The 12586-nt window shown below is 26.6% G+C and overlaps 1 protein-coding gene across 1 annotated transcript in view; it reads left to right on the plus strand.

Annotated features, from left to right (window-relative positions):
- Eaat1 (Excitatory amino acid transporter 1) overlaps window positions 1–12586 on the plus strand; it is a 37421-nt gene that overhangs the window by 21153 nt on the left and 3682 nt on the right. The window contains exons 2-7 of the mRNA XM_065502273.1: window positions 6406–6771; window positions 10412–10507; window positions 10573–10740; window positions 10816–10858; window positions 11721–11763; window positions 12233–12416. Coding sequence (XP_065358345.1) covers window positions 6590–6771; window positions 10412–10507; window positions 10573–10740; window positions 10816–10858; window positions 11721–11763; window positions 12233–12416 — 716 coding nt within the window. The 5' untranslated portion in view covers window positions 6406–6589. The remainder of the gene's footprint in view (window positions 1–6405; window positions 6772–10411; window positions 10508–10572; window positions 10741–10815; window positions 10859–11720; window positions 11764–12232; window positions 12417–12586) is intronic.

Below are 12586 nucleotides of genomic sequence, written 5' to 3' on the forward strand. Positions count from 1 at the left end.
AAAATTTGATTAAAGAAAATTTTTAAAAAATATTCTATTTATAGTAAATTTAAAAAAAAAGGAAATTTCTCCAAAATTTACTTTTTGCTATTTGTATGAAATTTCTCAAAAATTTGCTATCAATGGGAAATTTCTCAAAAATTGCTATTTATAGGAAATTTTTCAAAATTTAGCTATTTATTGAAAATTTTTCCAAAATTAGCTATTTATAGGAAATTTCTCAAAATGTTGCTATTTATTGAAAATTTCTTAAAAATTTTCTATTTGCTATTTATAGGAAATGTTCCAAGAATTTGCTATCTATAGAAAATTTCTCAAAAATTTTATATTTATTGTAAATTTTCCTATAATTTGCTATTTATAGGAAATTTCTCAAAATGTTGCTATTTATTGAAATTTTTTTAAAAATTTGCTATTTTTAGGAAATGTTCCAAGAATTTGCTATCTATAGAAAATTTCTCTGAAATTGCTATTTATAGCTAATTTTTTAAAAATTTGCTTTTTATAGTAAATTTTCCCAGAATTTGCTATTTATAAAAAATTTCTCAAAATGTTGCTATTTAATGAAAATTTCTTAAAAATTTTCTATTTGCTATTTATAGGAAATGTTCCAAGAATTTGCTATCTATAGGAAATTTCTCTAAAATGTTCTATTAATAGTAAATTTTCCTAGAATTTGCTATCTATAGGATATTTCTCCAAAATTAGCTATTTACAGGAAATTTCTCAAAATGTTGCTATTTATTGAAAATTTCTTAAAAATTAGCTATTTATAGGAACTGTTTCAAGAATTTGCTATCTATAGAAAATTTTTCTGAAATTGCTATTTATAGCTAATTTTTTAAAAATTTGCTATTTATAGTAAATTTTCCCAGAATTTGCTATTTATAAAAAAATTCTCAAAAATTAGCTCTAAGTAAATTTTCTATTTATAGTAAATTTTTAAAAAAGTTGCTATAAATAGCAATTTTAAGAATTTTTCTAAAATTTTATATATTTTAATTAATTTCTCTAAACTTAGCTATTTATCGCTACCTTAATATAGAAATGCCCTAACTAACATTTTCATTACTTTAGAGCAGAATAAAAAAAACTTAAAACTTATAGTTCTGTAGTTTTTTGCAATTTTTTTAACACAGACTTTTATGAATGTTGTTGACTTTTTTTAATGTTGTGACATTTAATTTTTTTTTATTAATGGTGTATTACGGGATTATCTATCGAAGTATGAAAAAAACTAAATTTTGGGGAAAAACGAGTTAGGGCGTTTCTATATTAAGGTAACGTTATACAATAGTAAATTTCTCAAAAGTTAGCGCTTTGCAGTAAATTTTCCAATAATTTGCTTGTTTATTTATAATTTTGATTAAAACAAGTCATTTAATCTGAATTTATAAATTTGATCTTTTTACTTTTCATTTACAAAAAAATATCACCCAATTGTTAGATTTATTCAAATGACTTTCAGTCTGTCTGCGTTTATTGCGTTCAAACATTAATCTAACAATATAAACGGCAGCATTAAGTAGACTTAATAGCACTGTAAGGTCAATTTAATCTAAGGAATATCAAATAACTTAAATTAATTGATTATTTCCATATTAACAATATAAAAATTATCATTATTATCAACACTTTGCAACAGTATCTGTAATAAATATTTATCAAGCAAAGAGAGAGAACTATTTACCCAATAGGCATTATTATAATATTTTATGTAAAATTTAGTTAATATTTATTGCCCCATTTTGTAAATTTTGTATCACACTTATTTACAACCTTAATCTTAATTGAAATGTATAACACTTTGCCTTATTTATTTTATATTTGATTTAATCATTTTAGTTTTGAAACGCACCATACCAAAACAGACTCATAATTTACTTTACATGTCACTTGTTATTGGAAATCTATCATCATTGTAGAACTATTTTGCAATTATTTATTTATTTTAATTGAGTTTTCTTAAAAGAAAGTGTTTACAATTTTTAAGTAATAAGATTTTAATGGGTGTGCCACAAAAATAATATGTATACACCAAGAACTCGCTATGCAGACCTACTAAGTTTTGAATATTTTAATTAAAATAGAAAATCTTAAAAGATTTGGGTTTCTTAACACTAACATCACCGAACATGATCGGTGATTTACCAGTAAACAACACGAATGACAACGAAGTTCATAAAATGTATAAACATATATTTAGCCGTAGTTAAAGTTTCTTTCGAGTAATTTTTTTATTATTTATTTGCTTATTTTATTTCAAATATTTCAAATCAACTTATTATAAAATTATTAGCAATAGTTTAATATAGGAATATATATTATACAATATTTGTATGACACTATAAATGAGCCTAGTTATAAATAACTATACAAATCCCTGTTGCTTTTACTGTTACGCCTACTTAATAGTTTTTAATTTGCATATTTTGTATATTGGGTAGTACTATTCAGTACAAGTGCTAGTACTACCAATTATAGTCTCAAGCACCTTCTAATATACATAAGTATGAATGAAATTTATAAATTTCTTAAACAAACAATGACATGCCTCTACACATATTTGTATGTATTAATGTAGTATTTACAGTGGGTGTCAAATAAAAATGTTATTTTTAGTCTTGGAGAAAAGTTATGTTAATTCAAGTAGTAAGTCGGCATCGTGTTTGACTTACAATTGTCTATTACCTGGCGTTTACACATGCAAGTAACTGAACACATTTATACGTTTGCACTAACACAATCACTATGCATGTGAAAATTTACACAATTGTGTTAGTGCAAAAGTATGAATGTGTTGAGTTTTTGCAACTGTTACTTGCATGTGTAAACGCTATGTTACTTCCCTAACCCCCTGTCTATACTTAACAAATATTTATCATATCAATAAATGACGTTTGTTATCAAGACAAAGTTTTCTGAGAAAATTAACTAACAATTTTGTCATAACGTAGCAATAACACTAATAAATGGAGGCTATACCTGATCTGATTTTTTATCTTGACTTTATATGAAAGGGATCTGTCACTTTAACATGTCAAGAACTTTCTCTGGCTCTCTGTAAAAGGTTACGCAACTAACTCAAAAGCATCTGTTCTGTTTGTATATATATTGGCCAGATATGTTTAAAATTCATTTCTGAATCGTTAGATTTTTCTAAACGTCTCTGTATGAAGAGTTATTTTATTATTAGTACCACGAATGAACGAAATCCAACTCTCGACCACTATTAAAAGCTGTATTTTTATAAGTTCAAATATATCATAAAGTTGGATGTGAACAAATTAAATATAGGTATTTATAGTTGCTTAAATTATTACTGTGCAAGAAATTTGCCTTCAGGGGGAACAATTTAATGTTTATGGAAATTGTATTATCTATTACTGCCAAAATTAAAAATAAATATTGTTTATTTCCATTTGTCACTCACTGTACTATATGCAAACATTGTTTAGCTGTATGTATGATTTATTATAAAGCTGATGCTAACTAATAAACTACATAACCAATAATTGGTCTAAGTTATGTATGGATGAGATAACCCAGAAACAAATTTTATTAAATTAAATAAAAGCGAAAAAAAAATTGTTAATTTAAAAGTATTATGACCAAATTTTGAGAAAAAATCTTTAAAAAAACACTATTTTCCAACGTAAACGAAAACATTTTATACAAAATTGGGTTGCTCTATTTTCGATTCTTCGAAAACAAATTTCAAAATTAGTTACTTGCTGTTTAGATTTTAACAAACGTGAACTCAGTCAAAAGAAAGTGTTCGTTATAAAGGAATCCAATTTCAATTATTTTCGACTTTACTTTCAAACTTGAGGAACAAACCATAAATTCTAAATCGACATAAGTTGCTCATATCAAACGTAAATATCATCTGAAGTAAGGAATTTTATAAAGTGCAATTGCAATGGCCAAACCCTGTATTTGAACATGGAAATATTTTTCGATCGATCGGCTATGTTATTCTTAATACAAATACCAAATTTCAATAATTTTTATGAAGAAATAAAGAGGTTATGGATTTTTAGCCGGAATTGATGCATTGGTGCAGAATCAAGATATTTGGGTAATTAACCGGTTGATCCGATTGAAATGAAATTTCACATTGACGTAGTAGAGGGTTATTCGAACTCACACACTCCCCAGTCGTGGATCTGTAAGATCTCAAAGTAGAGCACCTCTGAAGTGCAACGTTTTTAATAGCTTTTATAAATAAAAATACGTATTAAAAAAGTTCTCATTTGCGTTGAGTTTTAAAGAAAACATCTTAATTTCACAAAAACGATCTTATTTATCAGATTCGACTTCACTCTATATCTGGGAAGCCTGTCAGACTATTTCAATTCTGTAACTTGAGAGAAGTTTTTGAAATTAAAAATGATATCCATTATCCTGTTAAAAATAATATTCAAACTCAACACGAGGAATGAAAAAGTTAATAAGATCGTACTGTTTTTATAACCTTTATCATGAGTAGCAAGGGTTTGTAATTTATACATTTTTCATTTGCGAACCCACAAAGTATATATATTCTAGATCGCTACAGATAGCGGAGTCGCTTTAACCGTGACCGTCTGTCCGTCTGTATTTTGAAATCTTTACTTTGCCACCAAATAACTTACATACATGATTCATACATCAATGTATTTGAACGCAGTTTATCGGTTGCTATTTAAAATCAAGAAAATCGGCCCACATATAGATGAGATATAAAGAAAAAACCGGGACAACCTTGAATTTTGACCTATTTTGTATCTATATCTGGATTACTAAGTCATTAATATAGTTAATATGGATATCTAATGATAGACATTTCAAAGACCTTTGCAACGACGTATATAACGCCATAGTAAGTCGGATCTACAATGGATCAAAATCGAAAATATCATTTTTTAAACCGAATTTTGTTTTCAACCAAAAAAATGTTTATCGTCAAATCACTAATAAATTAAAATAAAAATGTGTTGAATAAAAATATTTTTTAACCCGAATTTTTTTTTCACCAAAAAATTTCCCAAAAAAAATTTAAAAACTAAATTTTTAATCGAAATAATTCTTTTCGAAAAAACCTGAAAATGAATAATTTCTCAAGTTTTTCAAGAGTCAATATTTATACCCTACACCACCATAGTGGGGAGGGTGTAATGCGAACTTTTCATAGAATTTTTAATTCATAAAACCCAAAAATCGTAAATAATCGCGATTTTTTAAAATAAAAATGGCAGGGAATTAAATTTAAACGAATTATTCGCAAATTTTGTCTAATATTTAATCGAATAATTAATTATGAAGTCTGTGGGAACCTAATTCAAACAAATTTCTTTGCTGGGTTATATACATTGTTAATTTATGCAAATATGTAAAATATCTTCTAGAATTATGATGTTTAATATTAATAAAAATGTTAACATGACAATATAGGATTTTCGAATAAAAGCTCAGATTGTTTACATTGTTTGTTAAAGTAACATTTTGTTAAACTAAACATATTTATACACATAATTGAATATACATACATACAAGACGATGTAAATTTGTTAAAATGTGGCATAAATTGTTTTATTGAGCTATAACTTGAAAAATGTTGAACTAGTCTCACATTACACGAAATGTAAACAATTGTTGCATGTTTAAATATGTATTTATAGTATACATAGGTATGTATATACTTATGTAAATATTTCTATGTCTGTTGACATGTAGTAAATATTTGTAACAATGTAAACATGTAAGTGTTTGTAAATACTACTACTAGTTTTTATAGTTTCCGGTTTCATGTTTAAATTTGATACCTTTTCATAATTAAACTTGAACGTGATCTATTTTTGTTGTAGTTTGTTTTTGTTTATTTTCTAATATGATCTATTCCTACAAATCATCATAATGATCTTGTTATTGTTGTAGCAGAAGCTGTGAGAGAATTCAGCAAAATAAAAGCTTAATTTTTGCCACAGACTTTTAAGAGAGCTAAATGAGCGTTATAAAAATGCGCATGTTTAAGAGGGTTGTAAAAGCTTTTGTTTTCAACATTGCTAAACTTATTTTTTTGAGACTTAACAAAAGTTTAGCACTCTTTTACCCCTTGATTGATGCCTGATAAAATAAAAAACTGAAAAAATATGTTTGATTTGGCTGATACTGTAGGGTTTGTATAAAACAAAAATTAGTATTATTTTAAACGTAGACGAGACAAGTACTTGAATTATAAATAAAAAATAAATAAATAAATTTAGCACATTTAAAAAAAACCATCTAAGCTAATGGAAAGTTTTCTAAATTCCGCTCAACCACAAACCGTGTTAAATTATTAAATACAAGTACAAATACCTACCTAATAATAAAAAGGATATTTATGATTTTATATTAATTTTTATAAACTTACTTTTACAGCAACCATTTTCTAAATGTTTATTAACCAGTGATTTGTGTAAAAAAATAAATTAAACAGTGCTAAGGGTTTCTTTAGAAATCTAGACTTTGAGGTCTAGTTCTGTTGTGGATTTTAACTCTGCCATTTGTAAAATATAATTTAAAAAAAAAAAACACACACAACTAAATACTTAAAACACACAAAATGACGCGGCCGAAAAAAGATAATAAATTAAAAGCCTTCATGGAGGAGAACCTCTTGACCATGCTGACGGTCATTGGTGTCTTCCTGGGCGGTCTTATAGGCTTCATTATTAAAAGCAGCACAGGCGAATGGTCAAAACGTGAAATTATGTATATATCATTTCCTGGTGAAATCTTTTTGCGGTAAGTACTGAAATTTGTATTAAAAAAATATTTAAATTTTGACAACAAAATATGGGATAGTTGAGGAAAAGGGAAACAGTCTTAAAGGAAACCCTACTATATAAATTCAAATATTTAAAAGGATGTGTATTTGTAATGCCAGATTTTCATATAACTTTTAACATAAATCTGGCAAACATTATTTACACATTGGTAAATATTAAGGGCCTTATCCATAATCAATTTTTAAATTTATTACAGGTTTATAAAACAGATTTTGTATGGACATTTTGTTTTATAATCCTTTTATACAATTAAAAATATATTATGAATAAGTGGGTAATATTATATTAATTTATTTAAACAAACAAACAAATTTTATTATATGCAAATCTTGAGAATGCCTCCCTAATCAATTATTATTATTAAAAAAAAATCAGTTTGTTAAATTTCCTATCATTTTTAAATGGTTTCCCGGTCAGGAATTTATATAGATATCTGTTCTGAAATTTATGAAGGAATATATGACAATTTTTGTATGAAAGTTGTTTTTCTTTTTGTTATAATTTTATATTTTTCTAAAAAAATGTTATTTATTACATTTCTAATTCCTCTTGACATGAAATTTTACTTTTTTAGCAGTTTGTTTTCTTGATAAAATTTATTTTTTTATTTACATATTAAAAACTAATTCCGCATTTGATAACAACTTTAGTTAAATAAATATACAATGAAACTATTTCAATATTTAATATTAAACAGACAGGTGACTGAAGCTCGCTTCAAATACTGAAAGATATATGTATAAATAATTATCTTTGTTTATTTCTACTGAAAATCAATCGATTCTATATCTCGAAAATTGTTTAATGCAGTAGAAATGTTCACTTTAATTTGAAACAAAAGTAATCCACCAGAACAAAAGCAACAAATTTTCATATGAAGGGCTTAGTGCAGTAACTCGTTAAGTCACAAAATCAATATATTGCAAAAAGACGACTTCTAAGTTGTACAAAATTTTTAAATTATATGAATTTTATGAAAGTAATAAAATTAACACATACAGACCTGTCACACTTTTTATTTGGAATGATTTCAATTCCATAGTTTTTATTCCGATTGATTTCGTTTTAGGTTCTTCAGATTCCGTGTAATTTTTTAATAAAAAACAAGTAAGAGAGCTAAATTCGGCTGTTATGAATCTTATATACCCTTTCGAATTTTTAAAATTAATTTTTTTTTTTAATTTAAAAAAAAATTTTGTTTTTTAAATTTTTTATTTAAAAAATTTTTTTGTTTATTAATTTTTTTTTGTTGAAAAAAAAATTCGGATTAAAAAATATTTTTTCCGATTTTGACCCATTGTAGGTCCAACTTACTATGGTCTTATATACGCCGTTGCAAAGATCTTTGAAATATTCTATATTGTCTATATTAATGATATATGTAAAAAATCGAGGATGTCTTAGTTTTTTCCTCATATCTCAGCCATTTGAGGACCGATTTTGCTGATTTTAAATAGCAAACTTCTCGAAAGCATGTCTGACAGAATTATTGAAGATTTGGATTACAAACGGAATGATAAACTTATATATATCCTTTTAACGAAGGTGAAGGGTATAATAATTAATAATTCTGCATTTCAGATTTTAATTTGATAGTGTTTTTTATATTAAAACAAAAGTGAAGTTTTTAATTAAAATTAAAAAAAAACATCAATTCCACTTCAAAAACTGAAAGTGATTTCATTCCGAAAGAATTTTTCGTTTTACTTTTTCTGATGAAGCGAAATACGGAATTAATTCCACTTTCGATCGGAATTGAATTCTGTGACAGGCCTGATAAAATCCGTTTTCGAATTCGGTTGGCTTATCGAGTTACTCAGCAAGCCCTTCATATTACACCAATATGTTTTGCCAAATATGTGAGAAAATCTAGGAGTTTTAATAAGGTTTTTTATTAGATTTTAATTAATCCAATAATTTCGACAAATTTTACTATAAACAGTTTAACTGATTAATTTTTAAAATGTTGAAGCGTTTCAGACCTAATAAGGTACATAAATACTAAATATCGTTAGAATAATTGCTTCTTAAACAATATTAACTTGTGACGATGTTTCAATTCCTTTCACCTACAATTAGAATTGCATTAATTACACTCGTTTCAACATTGATGTCCTCCATTCGAATTTTAACAGTGTTTGAAATGGTACAGTAATTAAAACTACAACAACATATATTCTTATTAGAAAAATATTAAACTAATACAAAAAGAGAACAATAATCTAACCATCAGTATCAAAGTTGTAAATGATTTCGGTAAAATATTTAATTTTGTCGAAATTGTCTTACAGTTTAGTTCACAACTTTTTTTTAACCAAATTGATTTTGCTGATTTTCAATAGCAAACTACTTAGGACAATAATAAATATTCGAGAAGAATCTTATTAATTTCGGATTGGTATTTTAGTCATGAGCATGTTTTACACACACATATAGGGCCGCCAGATAATTATGATAAAATAAATAAAAATTTCCCAAAAATATTAAAATATTCGGAGACAAAAAAAAATCCTAAAAAATTCTAATTCCAAACAGTTTGATTTTATTCAAGATTCAGAGATTAATTTCACAAAAATTCTTTAAAAATTTGCCGATAAATATAGCAGGGGCGCTATATTGATAGTTTTATATTAAAAATACATACTAATCAAATACTTCTTCAATCTCAAACTTTTAAAACTGATTTTCTCTATTTCAGTTAAAAAACGAAGAAATTAATTATAAGCTATTATTTTTAAAAACAAAACAATATTAAAAACAACCAAAAATTCCAAATATCTCTACTGGTGCTGAAGTTATCAAAGGCAATTTTGTTGGCAAGACGATGATAAAATAAAGACAATTTGGAATGTTCATTAGATAACATCATTCTCTCAAATCCTATTCCAATCAGCTGTTCTAATGAATTGTCAAGATTCTTCAGAAAATTTAAAAAAAAAAATCAGAGGCCATTTGGCCGACAAATCGATGATAAAATATAGACAATTCGGAAAGTTCAATAGACAACATCATACATACTCCCAATTCGAGTTTATTTTTATTATTGAAAAATATTTTATGGCGAACATTTTTTTTAAATTTCTTTTTTAATTTTTTTAAATTTATTAGTGAAAAAAATTTAAAGACAAAAAATTTTTTTTTTATATGAAACAAAAAATTCGGTTTAAGAAATATTTTTCTCGAATATGACCCACTGTAGGTCCGACTTACTATGGCCTTATATACACCGTTGCAAAGGTCTTTGAAATATTTTACATTAGATATCCATATTGTCTATATTAATAACTTAGTAATTCAGATATAGATCAAGAATAGGTCAAAAATCGAGGCTGTCCTGGTTTTTAAATCTATTACTGCAATATATAGAATATCCTTTAATGCAAATCGATTCCTATTCTGTTTGTTAAAAATGGATAATAGTTTCCAAATCTAATATTTCATGGAAAAAATTTTTTAGTGTGTGAGAATGTTATGAAACCTTCATTTAAGAATTGACTCTTATTTATATTTCTCTCGATTATCCCAATATCGTTGTCTAACTTATCCCTTTAGCCTAAACATTTACTATATTTTTTTGGAAATCAATTTCTTTTCAGTATGTTAAAATGTCTAATTGTGCCATTGTTGGTCTCATCAATCACCAGTGCCATAGGTGGTCTGGACTTGAGTATGTCCAGTAAAATTGCCACCAGGTAACAATCTATATAAACATTATAATTATATAAATCTATAAATAAATCTTAATACAATTTTCCAGAGCCATTGCGTATTACTTTATTACCACAGTCTCAGCTGTAGTACTGGGTATTTGTTTGGTAACCACCATAAGACCGGGACAAGGTGCTAAAATTGTGGAAACACGTATGGAATCAGTGGATAAGGCCTCTAAAGTGCTAACACCCGATACTCTAATGGATTTAATTAGGTGAGGGACAATTATAAAAACAATAATTTCAAATAAGGTGATTTTTAATAAAAATAAAATAAAATCTTATTACAGAAACATGTTCACCGACAATATTATACAATCCACCATGTTCCAGGTAGGTTTAACAAATGAAAAAAAGCTCTTTAACACATTTTTTTCTTTTTTGGAAAATAATAAAATAATCGGAAACATGTACTTCACGCTAGTCACTCTGTCAACAACAATTTTTTATTAATGGGTTTGTTAATTTTAATATTAACAAGAACCACCACCAACAACAGCACCCAGCAATCATTCAATTTATGTTTTAAAATGCAAAAACCCCAACTTGCATAGAATCACTTGTCTGATTAAATGATTTGATCATCATCAGGATTTTAAGCTGTGATACACAGATTGTCACGTACGAGATAGAGTTGATTTTTAAACTCTTAGTGCGTAATAATAATAATAATGATAATAATTTTAGGGTCTGTTTTGTCTTCTTCAATTCAATTTAAAAAAATCACAGTCATTGCGTATTTTCTGTTACTGTTGTTTGTGGTGGCTTATTTTTCAATTACAATTGCAAAATTCATACTGACAAAGTATCATTTGTAATAATTTGCTGTCACAACCATACCCATATGGGGCCAGATTTCATGCCATTTTAGAGCTGAACTGACAGCTTATATAGACATAAAAATATCTATAGAATGCATAGAATTAAATTCGTTGTTGACATTTACATCCATCCACTTTTATATAAATTTCTGTGTTTTTTTTTCTTTAATTAAATCACAACATTTTAGTGATTGTAATGATTTAAACATAATGGAGACAATGTAAATTTTGTAATGAAAACGGGCAAAGGTCTCAATTTTTGTCAAATGTGTGTTGAAGTGTTTTGTAATAATAAGTATCTGTGATATATCATTATTACACTCAATTACTGATTATATTTTACTGACTGTTTTAATTTTTTTTTTTAATTTCAGCATCGTACAGAAATTTTTGAAAATACCAGTATTGTACCATCCTGTAAGTACCTACATTTATATATTTGATTACTTTTTAATATCATTGGCATTGAAGGCTTATTGTCATTGATCTTACAACTGTTATAATATATTTCCTAATTCACATTATTAGAGCACTGCTGCAGAATCAGTGCTCGGAACTAGAGGCCGATCGCGATCGACTATTCAGATGCACACAACACGATTGTCAGTAACACACGTAAAACTTATCAAAAGAATACAATTGGAGATTGTGCACACAAAAAGAAAATTCATTTGTTTATTTTGAACTCTTTGTTGAGAGATTTGGTGTTAATATCCTGACGCTGTGTTTGGTTCTCATTGATTCCAATTTTATAGAACTATTGAAACAAATATTTCATCGGTCTTTTAAAATTTAATTATTCACCTAAACATTTCAATGCCCTTGATGTCTTTGAATCTTATTTATTCCAAATTATTTGCTTTATTAAAATTTCCTTCTATTTCAGTGCCTATGGAACAATGGGGTTTCAAACCCACTCAACGTGAGGGTTCTAATGTCTTGGGTCTTGTGATGTTCAGCGTTATTTTGGGCACCACCATTGGCAGAATGCGTGAGAAGGGTCAATTGTTGCAGGATTTCTTTACGACATTGAGTGAAGCTATGATGACCATTACATCCTGGGTTATTTGGTAAGTAAAACAGATCAAAATGGTTTCAATTCCATTTCCATAGCAAAGTTTAAAAAAACATTTTAAATTTGCATGGATTTTATTAAAAATCTATATCTGTTAGTGTTAATTACAATTTTCAGTATTAGTTTGCTTCAAAATCAAAAAAATTAACTTGTTCCAATACCATT

Source organism: Calliphora vicina, chromosome 2 (assembly GCF_958450345.1).
Source record: "Calliphora vicina chromosome 2, idCalVici1.1, whole genome shotgun sequence".
In the NCBI taxonomy this organism is placed as follows: domain Eukaryota; kingdom Metazoa; phylum Arthropoda; class Insecta; order Diptera; family Calliphoridae; genus Calliphora; species Calliphora vicina.